The following is a 25,318-nucleotide window of genomic DNA, read 5'->3' as shown; positions in this document are numbered from 1 at the left end:
ATCGCTAATCAGCATTTGTACTTTTATAGTATCTGTAAGTGATCAAAACTGATCACAGTCAGATCTATAATTGTATTAGTGTCACCTTAGCTCACCCTCCACCCAAAACGCAGTGTTTGCCCGAAAAGGCCTGATCGGTCGCCCACACGTGCGTTCACCCACGCCCGCCCCGCCGCAGTGACAAAAAATATATATTTTTTTGATCACTGCACATTCATTTTACACGCACTGCACCGCAGCGGCCTCTGGTACTTCGCTAGCCTCCCTTTTGTAAGACAGGCTTGCTTTTTTTCTTGGGTAGTCTCAGGGAATACCCCTAAATTTAGTAGTCCAAATGTCAAACAGGGGGTATTCTTCTGAAGAGGCCTACAGGATTCTGACCCAGTCGGATGAGGAATGGGAACCTTCATCTGACGAATCTAGCGGGTCAGAATATGAACCTGTAGAAAGCAGTGGCTCTCTGACCCAAAGTTCGGACGAGGAGGTGGAGGTCCCTGATAGAACCAGGCGTACCCGGCCCCTTGTCGCTAGACCACAGGTTGCGCAGGATCCGCTTCAAGAGCAGCAGAGTGGGGCTGGCGCTGTCGGATCACGTGGTGAGGCATACACCAGCAGCGCAGCACTCCCTGGACCTAGTACCAGCACTGCCGTACAACATGGTGACGTGGCGAGCACCAGAAGGGCAGTTGAAGCTAGTACGGTGGCACGTGCAGTAGTTACCCCGTCGCAGCCACCGCACAGACAGTCCCGTAGAGCCCCTAGAATCCCTGAGGTGCTGGCAAACCCTGATTGGCAGTCACCAACTTCAGCCGCACCATTAGTTCCCCCTTTCACCGCCCAGTCTGGAGTTCGGGTTGAGACGGCTCAGATCGGTTCGGCCCTGGGATTTTTTGAGCTGTTCTTGACTGCGGAGCTCTTGGACTTAGTCGTGGCAGAGACAAACCGGTATGCCACACAATTTATATCCGCCAACCCGGGAAGCTTTTATGCCCAGCCTTTCCGGTGGAAACCAGTCCAAGTTTCCGAATTTAAAATTTTTCTGGGCCTTCTCCTCAACATGGGTCTAACTAAAAAGCATGAATTGCGGTCATATTGGTCCACGAACCCGATTCATCACATGCCCATGTTCTCTGCTGCTATGTCCAGGGCACGATTTGAGGCCATCCTCCGTTTCCTGCATTTTAGCGACAACACCACCTCCCGTCCCAGAGGCCACCCAGCTTTTGACCGGCTCCACAAAATTCGGCCCCTCATAGACCACTTCAACCAGAAATTTGCAGATTTGTATACCCCAGAGCAAAACATCTGCGTAGACGAGTCCCTAATACATTTTACCGGGCGCCTTGGCTTCAAACAATACATCCCAAGCAAGCGTGCCTGGTATGGGGTCAAATTGTATAAGCTCTGTGAAAGGGCCACAGGCTATACCCACAAATTTCGGATCTATGAGGGAAAAGATCAGACCCTGGAGGCGGTCGGTTGCCCTGACTACCTGGGGAGCAGTGGGAAGACAGTCTGGGACTTGGTGTCACCCTTATTTGGCAAGGGGTACCATCTTTATGTGGACAATTTCTACACAAGTGTGGCCCTCTTTAGGCATTTGTTTCTAGAACAGATTTGCGCCTTTGGCACCGCGCGAACTAGTCGCGTGGGCTTCCCCCAACGGCTCGTTACCACCCGTCTTGCAAGGGGGGAGAGGGCTGCCTTGTGTAACGAAGAACTGCTTGCGGTGAAATGGAGAGACAAGCGTGACGTTTACATGCTCTCCTCCATTCACGCAGACACGACAATACAAATTGAGCGAGCAACCCGTGTCATTGAAAAGCCCCTCTCAGTCCACGACTATAATTTGCTCATGGGAGGGGTGGACTTCAATGACCAGATGTTGTCTCCGTATTTAGTTTCCCGACGCACCAGACGCTGGTATAAGAAGGTGTCTGTATATTTAATTCAATTGGCTCTGTACAATAGTTTTGTTCTCTACAGTAAGGCTGGGAGAACATGATCCTTCCTCAAATTCCAGGAAGAGATCATCGAGAACCTCCTGTATCCAGAAGGTTCCGTGGCCCCATCCACCAGTGTAGTTAGCCGTCTACACGAGCGACATTTCCCCAGTGTCGTTCCTGGTACCTCAACCCAACAGTCACCCCGAAAAAGATGTCGTGTCTGTAGCAGGAGTGGAATAAGGCGTGACCACACCCAGGTACACTTAGCATAGGGATTGCATTTCACAGGACAGGACAACACACAGGGCTATTAGGGCCCTTTTACTCACAGCTGCTGCAAACCTCTCCTTTCACCTGGGATAAAGTGCATAACGTACTTCGCCACATCTTTGGGCGATTTGCGCTTTGCACATTGTCCCATGGGGAAGGAGAGGTTTGTTCTATAAAAAGGTACAAAAAAAAAAAATTACCGGTAAGTAAAAAAGTTAACGTTCAGTTAAAAAAGTTAAAAAAAGTTTATATGTTGTGTTCAAAAGTTAATAAATTTATTGCGTTGCGGCCTGGTTTTTTCTTTTTTGTTTTGTTTTTTTTACCTTCCAGGTGGACCAGCCGATCGACTAGCTGCAGCACTGATGTGCATTCTGACAGAAGCATTGCGCTGCTGTCAGATTACACGCAAGTCGGTGTATGCGGCGCTGCAAGACGAGATTTCTCCTCTGCAGTAAAAGATACGTTTGCCGAGGCATATGAGCTGAGGAGGTGGCGGTGTTCATATACTTTGGCAAACACTTTGTATATATAAAAAAAAAATCCCGGCAAGGATTTATTCATCCACATCGATTGATGTGAATGGAGAAATCTGGTTTCCCAGGGCATACGGGCTAAGTGGGTATGGATGTTGGGCGGAGCTCCTATGTCCTGGCAGACGCCTTTCCCCTCCTTTTTCTTTTTTTGGCAGAGATTTTTTCATCCACATTGATCGATGCGAATGAAGAAATCTGTGCCGTTCATTTTTTTCTTTCAGCCCAGAGGCTGAACGGAAAGAAAAAAATCTCATTACCCGTATGCTCAATATAAGGAGAATAGCAGAAACTCCTAATGCTGGCCATACATGTAATGATTGCGGAGACCCTCAAATGCCAGGGCAGTACAAACACCCCACAAATGACCCCATTTTGGAAAGAAGACACCCCAAGGTATTCGCTGAGGGGCATATTGAGTCCATGAAAGATTGAAATTTTTGTCCCAAGTTAGCGGAAAGGGAGACTTTGTGAGAAAAAAACCAAACAAATCAATTTCCGCTAACTTGTGCCAAATTTTTTTTTTTTCTATGAACTCGCCATGCCTCTCATTGAATACCTTGGGGTGTCTTCTTTACAAAATGGGGTCACATGTGGGGAATTTATACTGCCCTGGCATTTTAGGGGCCCCAAAGCGTGAGAAGAAGTCTGGTATCCAAATGTCTAAAAATGCCCTCCTAAAAGGAATTTGGGCCCCTTTGCGCATCTAGGCTGCAAAAAAGTGTCACACATGTGGTATCTCCGTACTCAGGAGAAGTTGGGGAATGTGTTTTGGGGTGTCATTTTACATATACCCATGCTGGGTGAGATAAATATCTTGGTCAAATGCCAACTTTGTATAAAAAATGGGAAAAGTTGTCTTTTGCCGAGATATTTCTCTCACCCAGCATGAGTATATGTAAAAAGACACCACAAAACACATTGCCCAACTTCTCCTGAATACGGCGATACCACATGTGTGACACTTTTTTGCAGCCTAGGTGGGCAAAGGGGCCCATATTCCAAAGAGCACCTTTCGGATTTCACCAGCCATTTTTTACAGATTTTGATTTCAAACAACTTACCACACATTTGGGCCCCTAGAATGCCAGGGCAGTATAACTACCCCACAAGTGACCCCATTTTGGAAAGAAGACACCCCAAGGTATTCGCTGATGGGCATAGTGAGTTCATAGAAGTTTTTATTTTTTGTCACAAGTTAGTGGAATATGAGACTTTGTAAGAAAAAAAAAAAAAATCATCATTTTCCGCTAACTTTTGACAAAAAAATAAAAAATTCTAGGAACTCGCCATGCCCCTCACGGAATACCTTGGGGTGTCTTCTTTCCAAAATGGGGTCACTTGTGGGGTAGTTATACTGCCCTGGCATTCTAGGGGCCCAAATGTGTGGTAAAAAGTTTGAAATCAAAATGTGTAAAAAATGACCGGTGAAATCCGAAAGGTGCTCTTTGGAATATGGGCCCCTTTGCCCACCTAGGCTGCAAAAAAGTGTCACACATGTGGTATCTCCGTACTCAGGAGAAGTTGGGGAATGTGTTTTGGGGTGTCATTTTACATATACCCATGCTGGGTGAGAGAAATATCTTGGCAAAAGACAACTTTTCCCATTTTTTTATACAAAGTTGGCATTTGACCAAGATATTTATCTCACCCAGCATGGGTATATGTAAAATGACACCCCAAAACACATTCCCCAACTTCTCCTGAGTACGGAGATACCACATGTGTGACACTTTTTTGCAGCCTAGGTGGGCAAAGGGGCCCATATTCCAAAGAGCACCTTTCGGATTTCACCAGCCATTTTTTACAGATTTTGATTTCAAACAACTTACCACACATTTGGGCCCCTAGAATGCCAGGGCAGTATAACTACCCCACAAGTGACCCCATTTTGGAAAGAAGACACCCCAAGGTATTCGCTGATGGGAATAGTGAGTTCATAGAAGTTTTTATTTTTTGTCACAAGTTAGTGGAATATGAGACTTTGTAAGAAAAAAAAAAAGAAAAAAATCATCATTTTCCACTAGCTTGTGACAAAAAATAAAAAGTTCAATGAACTCACTATGCCCATCAGCGAATACCTTAGGGTGTCTACTTTCCGAAATGGGGTCATTTGTGGGGTGTTTGTACTGTCTGGCCATTGTAGAACCTCAGGAAACATGACAGGTGCTCAGAAAGTCAGAGCTGCTTCAAAAAGCGGAAATTCACATTTTTGTACCATAGTTTGTAAACGCTATAACTTTTACCCAAACCATTTTTTTTTTTTACCCAAACATTTTTTTTTTATCAAAGACATGTAGAACAATAAATTTAGAGCAAAATTTATATATGGATGTCGTTTTTTTTGCAAAATTTTACACCTGAAAGTGAAAAATGGCATTTTTTTGCAAAAAAATCGTTAAATTTCGATTAATAACAAAAAAAAGTAAAAATGTCAGCAGCAATGAAATACCACCAAATGAAAGCTCTATTAGTGAGAAGAAAAGGAGGTAAAATTCATTTGGGTGGTAAGTTGCATGACCGAGCAATAAACTGTGAAAGTAGGGTAGGTCAGAAGTGTAAAAAGTGGCCTGGTCTTTAAGGGTGTTTAAGCTATAGGGGCTGAGGTGGTTAACTTATATCCTTTCAGTGACTATATCCTATCCCAGCCTTTCTGTCGGTCCCCCTGTCCTCTTTCTTTTTACTACACTATTCAAATTTTTCATTATATCAGTTTCTCACTTTTTCTCCATTTTATTTTCCATTTCATTCTTTTTCCATTTTCTTCCACCCCGCTCTGCCCTCCTTCTTTTCTTTCACTTACAATTATATTCATCTATACTTTCATCATATTTCTATTCCAGTTTCATTCGCTACAGCACACACACCATTACAATTTATTTTTTTATTGTTTTCATTTTTATCTTTATTTTCATTTATTTTTATCTTTCTTATTTTTATTTTATTTTAGTCATTTTGTTTCCTTTGTTTATTTCAATTTTTCCTATTACTTCTCATTTACTTTACTCTATTTCATTCTTCTCATTCCCCTTCCTATTTTCCTTTTTCCATCCTCCTTTTCTCACTTCTTCCCATCTCTACTCTTAATCTACTTCTTTTCTAGCTCCACTTTCCCCCTTTCTCCATCTATCCTTCTTTCCTTTAGCTTCCATTGCATTATCTCCCTCCTATTTGTAATATATGCTCCATAATCCTTGCTTCTCCGCTCTACACAACCGCTGCACATAATCCAATTACACTTCGTACTATAGCACTATATATAACCCCGTCTTTTCCATTCATCTATCCTTCTCACATCACAGCCCACGCGCCATACGCATTCGGCACTACGGTGGCCATTTTTGTCCTTCCCTTAGGACCTCCATCCACCATCGGCGCCAGCGCATGCCCAGATTCCCCCAGAAGCTGCGACCGCCATCTTGGGTGCTCCCTCTTCCTCCTCCTCCACTAGACCGCCCTCCTCCTCCTAGGTTCCACGTGTGGCGTGATATAAACGCCACATGTGCATACATTATTTAAGGCACAATTTCCTTAGGGCATCAGCCCATTTGCACACTGTGCCCACCTAAGGCCACAGTGCCCACTCCACAAGCACTACTTAGGGTGGTTAACCCTTTACCACAACCTTTTCATCTGGGCTTCAGCCCTCCCTCATCTCCTCTACACAGTGTGACTAATGCAGGTAAGCAATAACTTCATAGAGTCTTAAATTGACCAGAAAATTGCTGCTAGTAATGCTGCGGACGATACTTCTTTTACTGCTGCTAATGTTCCTCTGATGTTCCTCTGTTGCTCTTATTTAAAGGGGTTCTCCCGGAATTTATAAAATGAAAATACTTAAATATTACTTTATTGTAAATATATTCCCAAATACCTTATTATTTATAATGGCTCATTTTATTTAAGGAGAAACAAAATGGCCGCTGTCCTATTATCACACACAAAACCTGTCCTAATCACACAGGAGGACATGTTACTTCTGAGCAATGAGGTAAAGAGCTGTCTCATCCTCCTCTCCTACTTGTCAGGAGTTATGATTCTGAATACAGATTATAAGAACTTTAACTGAATCTCTGTGGGAATGGAATTCATGAGGAGACATGAAGTACAGAGAGGACGGACAGGACAGACTGTGGTAATGGAGACTCCATATAAGAGCTGCTGCGCATTATCCACATCACCTCCACCCTCCTCTCTGTACTTCATGTCTCCTCATGAACCACATTCCTACAGAGGTTTAGCTGAAGATCATATTAAACTGTATTCAGGATCATAGAAGAAGACGAGGCAGCTGTTTACCTCAGTGCTCTGAAGTAGCAATGCCTCCTGTGTGATTAGGACAGGTTTTCTGTGTACTAATAGGACAGCGGACGTTTTATTTCTCCTAATGATTGCTCCACAGACAAAACAAGCCTTTATATCTAATGAAAGGTATGTGAAAAAATATGTATAATAAAGTAATATTTAAGCATTTTCATTTTCCTAATTCCCGGAGAACCCCTTTAAGTATTGTTGTTTGATAATTCCACTCATTACCTATCAATCTTTCCTTGTATAGGGATAATGTTAACGCTGTCAAATATTCCCCTTAACGAATACTCATACGCCAATCCATGTAGACCGTGTTGATTTTGGGAGACAATTACTAGGATCCAGCAGACGACGTCTCTTCATAATGTTATACGTTATTATCCAGAAATACCCTGAAAGCACAACTGCCTATAACCTTACAGTTAACCGGGTTTGTCCCCTGCTCAGATAGGATGTTTATATGATTATTTGTTTGACTTTTGTTTCTGTATATCACATCACGTTTACACATTATTGTTTATTGATTGTGTATTCTGGACCTGTACTACACTGCAAACTGCTGTACACACTAGACTTACATCACTTACTTCACCTTGAGCTCCTAGTATAGCTGGTTTTGACAGTTTTGAAAGTTGCCTGTTGTTAGGATTTGCTTTTATGTTTCTATTATTCTGCTGGTGGTAAATCCTATAAGAAGCACTATTTTATATCATTTTGCTGGTGGTAAATCCTATATCATTCTGTTGGTGGTAAATACTATATGAAGCACTATCTTCTATCATTCTGCTGTGGTAAATCCTATATGAAGCACTATCCTGTATCATTCTGCTGGTGGTATGTGAAACATCAGGATTTGACAAACCACTTCATTAGTCTAATTACATCAGTATAAAATACCCAAGGCTATAATATTAAATACCATTTCCAAGAGTTCAGGAATTGCATTTCATCCCCATCATATGACTGGTGGTAAAATAGTTTCAATAATAATAACTACCTTAACTGTGTGGTGAAATACTGGATGAGTTTCTCTCGGTACTCAGACACAATATTGGGCCCTCCTTGCATATACTCCAGTCTGGCCGCTTCCCATGCCTGGGGAGAGGATGAAGAAAGATGGCAATAGTCTTCACTTTCTACAACTGCAGTCAATAACCTTAGGAAATGCCTGTGCCTATACAAATAAACTCGCATTGTCACTAACTGAAAGGATGAAGGTTTCCATATCTACAAACATGCTCCCAAGTTCTCTATAAAATTGATTGCAGATTTTGTCCCAGAGAATCCTAAAAATGCAACCCTCACATCATATTGCTGTTTTTAAACTTCACTGATGACCTTTCCCTCTTTACAGGCTTATCAGGACAGATGAAACATAAGAACGTACCTGAAGATGTTGAAACTGGAGTAGTCCACAGCTATATCTAAGTACAACCATCTTATGAAGGTGATGAACCAAAAATGTCAATATTGGCCAGGTCAGCCCAGTGCAGAGCTCCATCAGTTCATATTCACTCACTCCATTGTGGCTTACACTGATCAGACACAAAATCTAAGGTACAATAAGGTCTTATCAGTATGCTCAATGACTTCCGTAACATAGCACAAAGAATCGGAATGCCCTGTCCTTCTTCTACTGTATCTCATTGCCCGCATTCACCTTGCTAGACAGTTTAGAGACAGGCTAACACCGAGATGAGATGGAGTATTACAGAATTCATATTAGCTCAAACTCTAAATAACTAAGAAACTCTTCCATGGGGCAGAAATTAAAAGTTTGCACTCTCCAATGAATAGTCATTTTGCTGATGCAGATTTTAAGGTTCACGACACCACCCAGGTGATGGATGTGGAACTTCAGCGGAAATAGCAGTGCGATATTGGCTAATGCGTCATCATGGCCCTATAGGGGCCTTAGTGCAATGATGTCCACACAAAGGGGCTTTCTGCGCTGGTTTTTGCGCTGCTGCAGGATGCGCCTAATTTCTGTTGAGGCGTAGGCCTTGTCATAAATTAGGCGCATCCTTCGGCACCCAATGTGCCTAAACAGCTATGAACTGCCGTAGATTTCTGGCTTCGTTGGCGTAAATGAAGATAAATTTGTCATGGCCACGCCCATTCCTATACCCTCTTCTGAAAAATGGCGAGGGCAACATATGGACTTTATTGCTACTTAAAAAAATAAAATAAAAAGTATAGTCTTAAACACATAGTTTGCAACTTTTTAATGCCACTATTCTAGCACAGTAAGATGATAAATCTCCCCCAAAATGCTATTGAACTGCCAAATCCAAAGCTTGTAAGATGCTGTGAACTTGAAAATTCACATCAGTAAAATGACTATTGATCAGTCCTGGATGCATGAAGGTTTCCAATTCATTCACATGTCAAGCAGTGACAACTCTGTTCTAAGTCTACTGAACTGTTAAATAAGAAACTGCCCAGGCACACATCGAGACACTTACATTGAAAGATTTATTCAGCCAAGGATCAGGAAAACTTGACGTAAGAGGGTATTCCTACCATAGGCATTTATGGCATATACACAGAATATACCATAAATGCCCCATAGGTAAATAGCTAACAAGCAGTTATCACACTATATATACCATGAATATTGGGAGTACCCTTGTAAAGAGGTACCACTGAACTGAAGGAGGCTCCACTGAACTGAAGGAGGCTGAGCTGTAATACCACCCACAACCTGTGGAAAGTAGTGGGGCTGTTTTTGTGTGTGTGTGTGTGGGGGGGGGGGGGATGCAACCATTTTCTAGCCCAGGACAACTACAGGATAAACCCTAAATGCCACACAGGTAAATGGCCAACAAGCATTTATGGTACTGTATATCCCAGGACTACTGGGTGATTGGAGGTCTCAGCCACCATTCTATTGCTGTCTAGGAACTGTCAGGACTGGTATTTCTCTTTGAGCCCTGTCTCACTCATGCTGATGCTCCCCCACCCCCCATCCATAGACTTGTATTGGCATGTGTAATATGATACTCCAGTGGAGCTGCATATCTTAAGATGGAATTCAAAGCATTTTTTTAAATTGAAAAGCAATTGGCACAGGGTGAGGTAAACAGGTGATAACATGAGAACAAAACATTACTTATTGATAAAATATATTACAAAGTTTCTTGTGATCGCTTGTCCTATTGATTTATGTAAAGTTGTTTGTTTGTTTTTTCAATATTATTGTTATCTATCTACCTACACACACACACATCTTATCTTTATGAAGACCACAGGAAGGACACAAAATGTTATGTCTAGAATAAAAACCTGCTGTAAAAGGCACTTAGCATTATACATAGGAAATTATATCAGACTTTAGCTCCTATACTATGGAGTTCTTACCTCTCTCATGAGCTCCTTGTCTTTTGCAGTGGGCAGAAATTCCTGCACTGTGTGTAGTGCAAGTCGATACAAGGATACTGTATCCTGACACTGTAGACAAAGCTGCAAGACATCTGTAACGTCCCCCATGTTTGCAGCCCTGCACATAACACATATTTACATTACAAATTGAATTTTCCCTTAATGGGAATAGTTACAATCCACAACTCCTCAATTTCGCACATTTTTGTTTTTCACTAACTGAGGGTTGGGTTTTCAAAATCCCACCCCACATAATGTACTGTAAAATGCTGCAGATTTTCTTTTTGGAATCCACTCTGAAAGACCAGATTGTAAATGCATCCTAAAATTAATGATTAAAGGAGTCATCCAACAAAAATTATAACGACTGTAAATGTTATAAAAAAAAAAAAAAAAGCATTCCTTTTTTTCTTTATCTTGGCTATCCAGTGCTGCCACTCCGGTCTGCTTTCTTTAAATGCACCTAGCATGTGACCTCTGCAGCCAATCAGCGGCCACAGAGGTTGCGTGCCGCACTCTACTGGAATCACTGCTCAGCGCTGCACCAGCCACTGATTGCCTGCAGTGGTCACATGCAGGGCGCCTGTAATTCAAAAGACCAGGAGAACCACCAAAGAGCCAGCACTAGAACACCAAGAAAAAGACGAGGTAAGTATGGTTTTTTTTGTTGTTGTTTTATAACTTTTGCAGCTTTTTTAACTTTTATTTTGAAGCTGGAGAACCCCTTTAAAGGGAACCTGTCATGTGGATATTTGATTATAATCTAACTAATTATATACAATCATTAACTACTAAAAAGTACCTTAGATGTATTCACTTACTGCTGTGACAGATGGTTATCTCATAATCTACACACAAAGATGCCGCATGCCGCATGCTAATGAGCTGATTGGAGTCCAGCGTGATGTCATTGAGTCCAGCGTATATTTAATTCAGAGCTATAGCCACTCCCCTGCCCACCTGCTGCTGATTCGTATGGAAAATAACTGTCATTCAGCAGCAGGTGGGCGGGGAGAGTCAGGAGCTCATGAATATTCATGACTCATCATTATCAGCTGGAGCTTTTCAATACAAGATGTTGGCAGATTGACTGGTTCAATTAAAGAAAGTGACCCAGCATTTTGCTAAGAGAATCAGTCACTTATTTATGTTGCCCTTAGTTAGGACACCATAAAACTGGTGACAGGTTCCCTTTAAACACAGAACATGCAATCACACATTTCTCTATGAATATGCACATATTTAATAAATTACTTGGCTTATATTCTCCCATTCATTGAGAAAATATTTTTTTTAGAAAATCTAAATTTTCAGCAACAGTCCCATAGACAGCATTCATTTATTTATTAGAGACTTGTGGCATTCTGCTCAATCCCCACTGGTCGGATAGTTATACCATGCCCTGCTGATATTGTGTCTATTAAAAACCCTTTAACAGTTCAGTCAGGTGACACATACCCTCAATAGAGTAGATAAGTTTCCACCTACCAGATCAGTATTTTAGCTAACAAAGTTACATATAGAGGATTGCAGGTTGTAGCAGATCGACAATGTCTCTCCAGTCTTCTCTCCTAGAAAAAAAAACAAGAAAATGATACAATGCTAATATTATTACACCACTTTCAGACCTGGTGGGCAATCTGGAATACTGAAGAATATAATCAGACATTTCTTTCACTTTCGATGTGAAAAAACAACGAACGCATTAAAGTTACAGAAGATTACTTTCCATAATAGTGCGCAAATTCAGTGCCAAAATATAACAAAGGTGACTGACTTTGTTAGCCCAGGATTCATGCAACATATACCTGTTCTTTGGTTAACAAAATATTTTTTGCACTGCACTCAACATTTATGAGAGACTTCACATCCTTTGGGTTCAGTGGATCCAGATGGAGAGTTGGCCACAATCTGTAATCAAACACATAGATAATATCTGTCAACAATCTCAAAGTAGAGGAGAAGCTGCTTCCTAACTTTCTGTTACTCACTCCAAAGCAGTCCCAGGATCATGAAGGACATTACAGAGAAGTAGTAACCCGTTATGGTTGTGAATTTAACACCCTTAGGGCTCTTTCACACCTGCGTTGTTGTGTTCCGGCATAGAGTTCCGTCGTCGGGGCTCTATGCCGGAAGAATCCTGATCAGGATTATCCTAATGCATTCTGAATGGAGAGAAATCCGTTCAGGATGCATCAGGATGTCTTCAGTTCCGGAACGGAACGTTTTTTGGCCGGAGAAAATACCGCAGCATGCTGCGCTTTTTGCTCCGGCCAAAAATCCGGAACACTTGCCGCAAGGCCGGATCCGGAATTAATGCCCATTGAAAGGCATTGATCCGGATCCGGCCTTAAGCTAAACGTCGTTTCGGCGCATTGCCGCATCCGACATTTAGCTTTTTCAGAGTGGTTACCATGGCTGCCGGGACGCTAAAGTCTTGGCAGCCATGGTAAAGTGTAGCGGGGAGCGGGGGAGCAGTGTACTTACCGTCCGTGCGGCTCCCCGGGCGCTCCAGAGTGACGTCAGGGCGCCCCAAGCTCATGGATCATGTGATCACATGGATCACGTCATCCATGCGCATGGGGCGCTCTGACGTCATTCTGGAGCGCCCGGGGAGCCGCACGGACTGTAAGTATACTGCTCCCCCGCTCCCCGCTCCTACTATGGCAACCAGGACTTTAATAGCGTCCTGGGTGCCATAGTAACACTGAACGCATTTGGAAGACGGTTCCGTCTTCAAATGCTTTCAGTACACTTGCGTTTTTCCGGATCCGGAGTGTAATTCCGGCAAGTGGAGTACACGCCGGATCCGGACAACGCAAGTGTGAAAGAGGCCTTACATAGTCTCTTTAGTCTCTGTTTGAGTTCCATCTCACTCATGCTGCTGCTCACTCCCCCCTTCAAAGACTTGTATTGACATGTGTGATATCTTCTGGAACATTTGGCAACAATTATTCTGCATTCAGAATTTTTCTGGATTCCCTTTATCTCCACTGATCCAGAGAATAGGAGTGCCCCCAGAGCTTGCTATTCTCTTTTAATATTCAGAGCCTTTTACACACGACACAATATAGTCAGCATAGGCCTAGTAAAAGGCTGTACAATATAGATACGATACTATAATTCCAGAAGCGAGAACTAGGCTTCCAATATACCAGGAGAGAACTGCTATGAAGTAACCTACCTCCAGGTTTGGGGACAAGTTTCAACATTTACAGAGACAATTACACGAACATTTACTGGTAAGGGATCAATCAGCCATTTCATGTGCTTTTCCGATTGCTGGAAGACATATAAAATCAGCTTTATAAGATTAATACTTTACTAATATGTATTATAGGACAGCACAATCATTCATTACCTATTAAATAGTCATTATAGGAATCGTTCCATAGGTACACAGTGCATAAAAGGTGCAATCATTCATTATTATAGAAGTTATACAAACCTCCCTTAAAGGGGTTGTCCGGGATTGGGGACATTGTTGTAATGGTACAACAAGCACATAAATATTACATACATTCCTGTCCTACCTTTGCCAGAGTTTTCTGATGCCCTGTATTTCTTTCATAAATTCTCAGCCGGAAGTTCAGATTTTCAAAGATTCAGTGACGTACCGACTCCTTACTGGTGTGCTAAGCCTCTTCTTCCGCTTAGCAAGGAGCCCGGTGACGTCACCAGCACACAGGATCGTTCTGCAGCTAGCAAGAAGGCTGTCAGTAGGAGGTAAATGTCAGCTAAACCACACCCCTCTGTGACATCACCGGGCACAGAGGGCGTTAGTCTGGGAAGAAGGAGGCAGTATTTGGTCGCCTCACTAAGGAACGCCCCCCTCTGCCGATGACGTCACCGGCCATAGAGGAGTGTTATTAGGAGTATAAGGAGGTTCTATTGCAGGCAGCAAACTATGCTATTTAGCATAGTGCACGCCCCCCATGGGCATTTGCAATGAATGGGATATGCTACAGTATGGGTGCTGACCACGCCTCCCATGTCCCTACATGCCAGTCAGATCGCTCCCTGACACTATTGTCTTTTATGCAATGCTAGCAGAGAGCAGATACATGGAAGCAGGGAGGGATTCAGTTTGTAGGCTTAGAAAAAGGTGGTTTTAGGGGAGGAATACTGATGAGGAATATGAGTGGCAGGAGGCGGAATACTGATTAGGGGGAGTGGAAAGGCTTGTGAGATCCAGCTGCAGAGTCACGCAGCCTTGTGGGACCCATAAGGCAGTGTGGCCGGAAATGACATAGCACAGGAGCTGCTATGTAAACAATACTGATAGCAGTATTAGGAACTCATAGGAGCAAAGGGGATGAAAGAAAAATACACAGAGCATCAGAATGACTTTACTGCGTAATGGCAAGGTGATTATTAACGTTTTAAAAAATTACTTTCATCCCGGACAACCCCTTTAAAAGGGGTTTTCCAGGATTACTACATTTTACAACAGATACACTTGTATAGTACATCTTCTCCTTTATTTTTATTTTTTTCAATTTGGACTCTACTGACCCATATCACCATGTAACCAAACCCCTCTTGTTTCTTTCCATCCTGTATGTAGCACTTCCTGTTGCTGGATCCAACCAAACCCATGATGCACTTCTTTCTCTGCCACAGCTCCAGCACCGCCCCTAACAAAGCCCAGCTAGTTTATGGCTCCGCCCACCCAGCTAGTTACATAGACACTCCCCTATCACTGCCCCTGTTGCTGCTCTAACACACTCATGGACAAAACATCACAGGGAATAAGAAAGAGCTGCATGGACATGGTCATGTGACCACAGCTCAGAGTATATATTAGGAGCAATAAAGGTAAAATAAATATATTACAAAATTACAACTATCTTCATAAAGGATTATTTTACAGGATGTCGATGCAAATCGGAAAACCCACTTTAATTAATATGGAAGGCTTGGAGACCAAGGCAACATCCAGTGGTTCATGGTAAGACTATTACCTAAACAGACCCCTATAATGAGGCATTTACTGTGCTAGTATACCGACGACCTATCCTCAGGATAGGTCATCAATATCAGATCGGGGGGTTCCCACTCATGGCTCCCCTGTCAATCAGCTGTTTGAAGAGGGAGAGCGTTGTGTCGTCTTCACTGTTTAACTGCACACCATCTAGTGGCGGAGGAGTGTAATTATACCCGTTCATCCTGTTCACTTATGGGCCAAGTAGTTGTAATTACACTGCAACCCACCACAAGTTAGACAGAGTGCAGTTAAACAGTAGCCTACACGAGCGCCGTGATCCCTTCTAACAGCCGATTGGGGGGGTTTCGGGAGTTGGACCCCCACCAATCTGATATAGATAACCTATCCTGAGGATCATTTCTATCTTTACACTCTGCAACCCCTGTAATCTGATTTGGTTGCCAAAAGTAAAATCTTTCTAAATCTATCTTTCTCAATATCAAAGTCCAGGAAAATTGCTTTAACACGAGCGACTCAAAATTCCCACTGTAACCATAGATGGCGCTAATCATGTAAAACTTTGGCATTCACCTATACCTCTATTTGATCAATGGAGTCAATGATGATGATGATGTTGCCTTGATAGCGAATGGAAAGCTTCTCAAGCCAGTGGGGAAATTCTTCCAAGAACTTTCCCGGATCCATGGAAAGTGATGATACTGACCAGGAATGCTGCATAAGCTGCACCAGAAAAAAACACATAAACATGACAATAATAGTATGCACAATGGGGGAGATTTAGAAGACGGTCTGAAAGATAAACTGGTTGTGTTGCCCATAGCAACCTAGGCGGTAAATGGTTTCTATGGGCAACAAAGACAGTTTTTCTTTTACGCTGTTTAATAAAACTCCCCAATTACTTAAAATATATGAGTGTGTGAAAAGTGAAAAAGCAAAATGAATGTAATGCAGCATAAACACACATAAAAAATAAAATGCAGATTCAGAAAACCTCTCTTCCTAGCAGACTTCTCTCTCTTTTGTGTCCTCGTCAGTGGCTCTTTCTTGAGTAACTGTCGCTTAGTACATTTACTGCCTCCCCGAATAGTAAAGTGCCGCTGTAATCTGCCTGGCAGAGCAGGAAGCTGGTTTACCTGAGTGCACTGAGGGCAGGCCCAAGCCACTCTGTGCACCCTGCTTCCTCTGCCAGCCTTTTCCTCTCCTTCTTGATTGATAGAGCCAGGCAAGAGGACTATGCAGGAACCAGGCAAGATGACTATGCAGGAACCTTGCTCTGTCAATTCAGGTCAAGTGGAAGCAAGCAGCAGAGGCAAAGCTGCAGAGTGCCTTGGACCCGCCCTCAGTGCACTTAACTACTTATTTGATATGTAGTACTAAAAGCACTTTTTCTCCAAAACGAAGCAATGGATCGCTAAGTAAAACGTAAAACACATTCAGCTGAGCTAGTCCCACAAGGCACTGTACCTTTAAAGAGTGTACGTATTGTCCAACGGTCTGTGCCTCCCACAATTCCTTTTGGCAATGCCCTAAATCCCCAAATGATCAGTCTACACCTTGGAATCACACAAAAAAAAAACACTATGGACAAAACTGATACCCTGTGAAGATACAACCTATAGACCAGGGGACACCACCTTTTCTGAGGGCCACATTGTTATACTGAACCAGTCCCAAGAGCCACAATAAAAAAAAAAAAAACGTAAAAGGGGCATCATTATCCGTGACATTTACACCATATAAGAAATATGTGCTAATATGGTCTGATAGGCGCAGCTTGCACTTCCAGGAGGCCATGCATGCATGTGGTTCTTTCCATTGGTGGTGCACCCTGCTCTAGACCCTGCTCACTTCACTGGTGTGCCATGTCCATGCTGTTCTTTTCTAAGTCATCTCAGGCCGAGTTTGCAGCAAGCAGTTTCTGCACCAAATCCGCATGGCGATCGGCAACAAATCATGCAGATTTGCCACTGTGGACTTCAAATAGTTTTGAAATTTGCAGTTGTGGATTTTGCAGCAGATCCACAGTTAGGCCTCATTCACACTTCAGTTATTTGGTCAGTGATTTCCATCAGTGATTTTGAGCCAAAACCAGGTGCAGATCTTTCCCTTAGGGCTCATTCAGACGGACGTATGCGGTCCACAAAAATGCGGATCTGTTATTTTTTTTTTTGCAGATTAGATGCTGAACCATTCACTTCTATAGGTTCCTTTCCTTCCATTCCAAAACAAATGAAACATGTCCTATACTTGTCAGTGAAAATCAGGACATGGCCCCATTGAAGTCTATGGGTCCGCAAAAAAACGGAAAGCAATCAGTTTTTCTGCGGACATGCTGAACTGATCCGGATCCGCATTTTTGCGGACAGCATACGGCCGTCTGAATGAGCCCTTATACCTTATGTCTGTGGAGGCTCCAATCCTGGCTTTGGCTCACAATCACTGATGGAAATCACTGACGTGTGAATGTGGCCTTTATCTGCAGTAGTATATTACTTGTGGATTTTATGGAGGATTTTTTCTTCCCCACTTAAAGGGGTATTCCAGTTGTTTGAAGTTATCCACTATCCACAGGATAGGAGATAACTATTAGATCTACTGCTGCTGGGACCGCCACAGATCACGAAACCCCCTGCAGCCCCCCTGAAATAAACTAAGCGCCCGGCGGGGCTTGCGTATGGCCGCACCATTCATTTCTATGGGAATTCCTGAGATAGCTGAGCGCTGTACTTGGCTATATCCGGAACTATCATAGAAATGAATAGAGCAGCAACGGACCTGTGCGACCGGCCACTCCGTTCATTTCAGGGGAGCTGCAGGGGGCACAGGGCCCCCATTCTGGTAATCGGGTAGGACCCCAACAGATTTAATAGTTATCCCCTGTCCTGTGGATAAATATACAACTTAGACTAGTTTCACACTAGCGTTTACCATCTGCTGGAACAGCCTGCCGAAAATGTCTGGATCCATAACTATCGGATGCTACCTGACACCCACCTGCCCCAGTGAATATGATGGGGAGCGGCGGAGGTCCGGCCACAACCCGGCAAACATACTTGCCAGGTTGCGGCCAGATCTCCGCTGGTCCCCATTATAATGACGGTGATGTGGTATCTTCTGTCACTGACAGAATACAGATTCCCTGCCAGAACAGCCTGCCGGATCTAAAAATAGCAGTGTAAGGCTACTTTCACACCTGCCTTAGGTGCGGATCCGTCTGGTATCTGCACAGACGGATCCGCACCTATAATGCAAACGCTTAGATCCGTTCAGAACGGATCCGTTTGCATTACCATGAACAAAAAAAAAAATTATTATTATTTTTTTTTTGTTCATGATAATGCAAACGGATCCGTTTTGACTTTACATTGAAAGTCAATGGGGGACGGATCCGTTTGAAAATTGAGCCATATTGTGTCATCTTCAAACGGATCCGTCCCCATTGACTTACATTGTAAGTCTGGACGGATCCGTTTGCCTCCGCACGGCCAGGCGGACACCTGAACGCTGCAAGCTGCGTTCAGGGGTCCGCCTGCTGAGCGGAGTGGAGGACAAACGGTGCCAAACTGATGCATTCTGAGCGGATCCGCCTCCACTCAGAATGCATTAGGGCTGGACGGATCCGTTTGGGGCCGCTTGTGAGAGCCTTCAAACGGAACTCACAAGCGGAGCCCCGAACGCTAGTGTGAAAGTAGCCTAAAACAGGCTTTACTCTTACAGTGACTCAACTGTGATCTTTGTGCTATACATCCTAAGCACATAAAAAAGGGAACGTTACCTTCAGGGTCAGTCTCTTTATGATCAAAGCCGGCTCGGAGCTGGTTGACATTGGTTTTCCAACAAAATGATACAACATAAGAGTGTTTGGTGAATGTTTCTGCTGAAGTTGGATCCTGCACATATAAAACCTTGTCATTAGGAGCAGGACTGCTGACCAGGATAATGCCGATACTGATTGTGTAGAAGTCATATACAATAGCATTGGCTATGAGGCCACAGAAAGCCGATGTTCTACATTATGTAAGGGGGTTGCTTTATGGTCATAAATAACAAAAGGCTGCTTTTCCTATATCCATACTAATGGGATATTTTCTCCTTGGGCCTACAGCGGATGGTGAGGAGTAGTCCGTTATAATGGCCAACGTTTCAGATATGTTTTTTCTGGTAAATCTTCTCCATTCAAACAAAGCAGATCAGTTTTGATGAGAAGACAACTAAACAGCTAGTGAAATGTGTGGTCTATGGACAACACAGAAACTACTAGGAAAGATCGGTGGAAAACCTATCAAATGCTCCTTATCGCCTAGATGTTTGCCACGGGTATGTGAGCCTGACCTTATTTAAAAGGATTGTCTCATGATACATTTCTTTTAGGCGCTCTCTAGGTTTACATCTTTTTTACAGGCTAGCTGTCAGTTTGGCATGTCATAGCGACAGGTCAGAAATGATGACTGGCGGCGGTCTAGGTGCTGGGGGCAGAAGCGTTGTGCCCCTTCGTTTCTGACTGGCTCTGCTTCTAAAAATCTGCAGAAAATCTGAACCGTAGTTTAAGCGAACGGTAGGGATCTCAGCACCCTAACCTCCAACAATCCTAACTTTTTAAATGATAGGTACCCTTTAAGAAGCTTTTAGTTTTCGATATTATGTCAGTTCCTTCACACAAAACTTTTTTTTTTTTTTTTAAAACACACACTTACAGATCAATGGCAGAACTCCGATTTGGATAAATATACTGTATAGCCAAATAACAGATTTTTTTTTTTTAGCAAATTTAAAAAAGAACACACAAAAAAAAACATACACTTCTTTTCCAACAAAATTCACTAGTAAATCTATTTTAGTTTGATGCGTCAGAAAGCCCTGGAAACTAACGTACCACTTTGAAAGGAGTAGAGATTTTCCAGAACCGGGTCCTCCTGATATTAGCAGTGGGGGAATGGGGGCAGGAGCAGCTACTAAATCATTCAAGCGATCATAGTACTAAAATAAAACACAATAGACAGAAAATACAGCAAAATAAACATTTATATGAGTATTAGCGGGTCTGCAGTGGAAGGTTTCCATCTATCATTTGCATAACTACAGCCAAAGCTCTTGCTATGGAGCCCAGAGGTTGGGGGGGCAATAAGGTGCAAGAACATTGGGCCTTTTTGTGGGGAATAACAATATGATGTTATTTTTTTCTATAATGTGGGTGTTGTGGTATGTGGTGCTATTATACATACCTTTAATTATTGCTATATATGCTGCTGTTTTCATTTTCTTATACTAGGTGATAAGGGGACCCATCTTGTTTGGCTATTGGGCCCTATGAATTATAGTTACACCCCTGCCATTTATAATCTTTGCACTGAGTTTTAAAGCGATTGAGTGTCAATCTTTCCAAAATGTTAATAACTACTAATAGTGATCTAAGTATATAATGAACCAGCGCCTATACAGCTCAAAAGGTATGCCAACCTTGTTATTCACTTCACGTTGGACCAGAATTATTGACATTTATAACAAATAATAAAAGAAAACCTCAGAGATTTTGCATAACATTGTATAAGTATAACATTGGATGGTTCAGCTGCCATGGGGAAAATAATTCTTCCCAGATTGATCAATTTTTAGATCACTACCACTGCTAAAAAGGAGCACTCCTGTTAAAGAGAATCTGTCCCCGACTATGGCAGAACAGCAGGCCAAATAGGCGCAGACCAATGGATTCGGCAACAAATCCAGGACAATACAAGACGAAAAATGGCAGCACTCTCACAAAAAATGAGTGGAAAGAAAAACACTTCACCCATGTGGTTGCAACTTTTCAGCTCATCCATAGAGCCTTGAGTAAGCACTCGGCTATCTCCAGGAACTTCCTTAGAAATGAATGGAGCAGGGGCAGAGCCTGGCTGGGGATGTGAGCGGACGCGCCTGATAAGAGCTCCCTCTGATTATACTTCATAATCCGTGACATCTTGCACTTTTTATCGCATTTTGAAACCAGGTGCTAGTGCTGAGGTTCCCCTTTAACCATAGAGAACCACCATGACCCGGCATTCCCGAGAAGCCGCCAAGGAAAGATCTTGGAGGAGATGGAGCCCTGGCTACACCTAGGCCACATGGCAAACATGGTGCCGATATCAGGAAATTTACCTCAGTGGCTGATCAGGAGTCAACATTGCAATCTGCTCCAGACACATGGGAATCAGATGGTGCCTTCGGGGGTGAGTGGTCTTCTGTACCCTGCTCGGAGAGAGTAGCGGAAGCCCAGACCGAACCATCGGGCCTGTCACCTGCATTGGAGGCGACTGTCCCCCTGCCCTCTATGGCTATTGCTGTTCCCTTCTCAGAACCTACTATTAAGGACGTTTTTTCGGCAGTGGCACAGCGTAATATGGCTATGGTGTTAAGGAGGATGTGAACTATATTAGGCATGATCTGCAGTGCTGTGGAGGGAAGGGTCAAAGAGCTGGAGGAACATGTCCCACTGCTGAAAGGGGACATGAAAAGAATGATCAACAACATTGTGGCGGTGGCCGCTAAAGCGGAGGATATAGAAAACAGATTGCACAGGAACAACTTGAGAGTTATAGGAGTTCCTGAGAAGATGGAGGGCGGTGAGTTTTTTGAGACATGGTTGTTAACAACGTTTGGCAAAGACTCTCTCACTGCCCTGTTTATGTTGAGAGGGCCCACAGAGTTCCAACTAGGCCACTGCCTCCAGGAAATCCCCCCCCCCCCCCCAATCCGATCTTGATTCGAATATTACATTATACAGATAAGGACATTATTTTGCGCAAAGCGAGAGAGATGGGGCCTATGGCGGGAAAAATCTCCATCTTCCCAGATTTTTCCGCTGACGTATAGAGAAGAAGAGAGCAGTTTCAAGTGGCGTATGAGAGCCTTGTACCTCCCATATTCTATGTTTTATCCTGCCTAACTGCGACTTGTCGCTATGAATGCTACAACACAGGCTTCTGAATGGTTGGATGTCAATGAATCCACGAATGGACAGTAATTAATGCCTGGTTGCATCTGAGTACTGTGCATGATGTACAGTAATATGCTATTGTTTTGCAGGCTCTTCTAGTTTTGGTATTTCATTGTTTCTTGTTCTTATTGGCCTACTATTATAGTGTCTAGGCACCTGGGGATTCATGTTGATTTGTGAGAGTTGTTTCAATACTTTTATTATGGGCATGTGCAGGAATATTGAGGTACTATGCACTATATGGGTATAGGCGGTTCCTTTAATGCCTACATTAGGCTATGTGGTGTTCGCTCTTTTCCGCATGACATGAAAAATGTTTGTGTTTTGTTCTCTTTGGTTTTCTCTTTTTGTTATGGGTTGGGACCTCCTCAGGGGCATACTATTAGTGATGAGCAGGATTGCCTTTGCTAGTCATTCTTTGACTCCTTCATATTGGATTGTATGTAGCACTCGTTAGGGGCTGCTTTCAGTATTCAGGTCATGGCCTGATCTGTTGATATGGCAGTAGGGGTTACTGTGGTGGTGTGGAATGTGCGGGGCTTGGGGGATGCCAACAAGAGGTATACTATCTTTAATGCTTTAAAACAATATCAGCCACTCAGATGTCCTACTAGATGGAGTATCTGGCTCCACGGTGAAAGAGAGCTTTATATCCTACACTTACTCTTATTCAGCGCAGACCTACCAAGACAAAGCTTTCCTTTGTCGATTAAACAAAAATGAGAGACAGACATTGGGCATATTACCAAGGAGGGATGGGAAAAGGTCTTAGCGTTAATACCTGAGCTTGCACTTTCTGAAAAGCATGGGATGTCTCGGTTATGTATGCGTCACAGAGTATACCGTTCTCCTGCATTTCTCCACAGAATTGGAGTGAGGGTGGATGACAATTGCCCAAGATGTGGGGGCGCTGGGGCACACCTACTGCATATGATGGGGAATGGGAGAAACGGAGAGGGTTCTGGGATTCAGTTATCTCTCGTGTTAGAGAAGTATTTGTCATCTCTATTCCAGCTTTTCCTAAAGCATGGTTGTTGGGTATTCTCACTAATATGGCTATGAGTGGACAGCTATATTGTAGGGTACAGCGGATGCTTTACCAAGCCAGGAAGTTGATAGCCAGGTACTGGATCCAACCCCTTCCACCAACATTCCTGGAATATCTCAACAGGATGAATGTCATTATTAGGAGTATATTTAAAGAGAGGTACTGTGAGCAAATTTGAGCAAATTGTGTGTCCTTACGGAGCAGAGAGGGCTGTTGGTGTATGGATAGTTGGAGATATAAGTCATGTGGGTTGGGGAGACCTACTGTAATATAATGTGCGGGCTTCCCTATGTGAATGTTTGAGTGCACCTCTTATTCTTATTTAATCTTATATTTTTCTTTCCTCTTATATCTTTGGACTGGTTCTATGGCCCCTGTGGGGTGGGATCAGGGTGGAGGGAGGTAGGGATTCTTGTGGGACTTCTTTATGCACTGTTGTATTTTGTGCTGTTTCATTTTTGGCTTCTTTTTCTGTATTAATCTTTAATACAAAAGCAATAAAAATGATTTAAAAAAGAAGCTAATGGAGCAGCCACATTCATGCCTGACCAGTTCGTTCACCTGGGGGGTGGTGGTGATGGGATCCCAGTCTTGTAATCTGGGGGGCTCCCAGCAGTAGAATCCCATCCGATTTAATAGTTATCCCCTAGGAGATCACTTTACTTGACCGTAATATCCCTTTAAGCCATTTGTACTTACTTTGTCAAACCCCAGCTCACATGTAGACTGGGATGCATGCTGAAAAGTCTCCATCTGCTCCTGTTCATCATGGACATCCCATAAAACATCCCCAAAGTCATCATCTTCTTGAACTGCAGGATCATCTTTGGCATCAGGGTCAGAGATCTCAACACCCAACAAATCCTGCAATGAAAAAAAAGAAAATTGTCAGGACATTATCTCAAACATTTAAACGGCTGCAATTGTGGAAAACAATAGGACATGCTCTATATTTTTTGTGGGGCCGCATCCGTAGTTCAGTTCCATTGAAATGAATGGGTCTGCACCCGTTCCGTAAAAATTGCAGAACGGGTGTGGACTCATTCATACGGCTGTGTGAATGGGCCCTAATGCTGAATCTTGAAAGAGGCTGGCTGTAGTATCCTCAGCTAATCGGAAGCAATTATTGACTATACTGGATAGGACATGCTGAATATTATAGAGCTAAACTCAACGGATGCGGCCAAAGTGCACTGTCTGTACTAAGCACTACAAACAGAGCAGATGAGAGCTGGGATGGCGCTCAGGAGAGTGCAGCAACCTCTTCGTTCCATAGATCAGTAGAGGTCTCAGTACCCTGATCATAACACACAAGTGTTATCCACTCCCTGCTGCATGTAAACTGGTCTTCCACAATGTTGTGTCCATAATTAGTGTTGAGAGAACTTGTGGTTTCAAATCCGGCATACAAGGTTCGGGTTCGGATTATGTACGAATACCATTATGGATTCCGCTACCACGGACCAGAAGTTATGGTCCATGGTAGAGGAATCCATAATAGAATTCTTAGATAACCCGAACCTTGCATGCCAAGCTTGAAACTACAAGTTCGCTCAACACTATCCGTAATGTCTTAACTTCATGCATCTTTGTTGTGCAGTCACTAGAGACCACAATGATATTTTGGCTACAGTGACATCCACTGCAGAGACTGGTTGACAAGGCCGCAGGGACATTAAAGCCTAGTGTAACACACGACCTGTGCAAAATTAAACATTTGACAATTTCTAACTCCTTTAACCAGTACAATCTTATTTAAAGGGGTGTTCCCATCACAGTGTAGGTCACAAATATCTGACAGTTGAAAATCCAAGAAGTGGAAATTGCCTCTATAGACTTGACCCCATGTCCTGCCTGGTGAGACAGCCACTGCATCCATGTCTACAATGAATGAAGAACGAGGCCATGCCT

At 43.2% G+C, this 25,318-nt stretch overlaps 1 protein-coding gene across 1 annotated transcript in view; it reads right to left on the bottom strand.

Moving 5' to 3' along the window:
* NPHP3 (nephrocystin 3) overlaps positions 1-25,318 on the bottom strand; it is a 72,954-nt gene that overhangs the window by 20,833 nt on the left and 26,803 nt on the right. The window contains exons 10-19 of the mRNA XM_040433273.1: positions 24,107-24,271; positions 20,260-20,363; positions 19,162-19,276; positions 15,963-16,106; positions 13,623-13,720; positions 12,247-12,349; positions 11,927-12,009; positions 10,418-10,556; positions 8,445-8,609; positions 8,055-8,152 (exon numbers count right to left, since the gene is read on the bottom strand). Of these exons, the coding sequence (XP_040289207.1) occupies positions 8,055-8,152; positions 8,445-8,609; positions 10,418-10,556; positions 11,927-12,009; positions 12,247-12,349; positions 13,623-13,720; positions 15,963-16,106; positions 19,162-19,276; positions 20,260-20,363; positions 24,107-24,271 (1,214 nt within the window). The remainder of the gene's footprint in view (positions 1-8,054; positions 8,153-8,444; positions 8,610-10,417; positions 10,557-11,926; positions 12,010-12,246; positions 12,350-13,622; positions 13,721-15,962; positions 16,107-19,161; positions 19,277-20,259; positions 20,364-24,106; positions 24,272-25,318) is intronic.

The sequence above is a fragment of the Bufo bufo genome, chromosome 5, assembly GCF_905171765.1.
Source record: "Bufo bufo chromosome 5, aBufBuf1.1, whole genome shotgun sequence".
NCBI classification, from domain to species: domain Eukaryota; kingdom Metazoa; phylum Chordata; class Amphibia; order Anura; family Bufonidae; genus Bufo; species Bufo bufo.
This window is presented reverse-complemented; position numbering and strand designations above follow the sequence as displayed.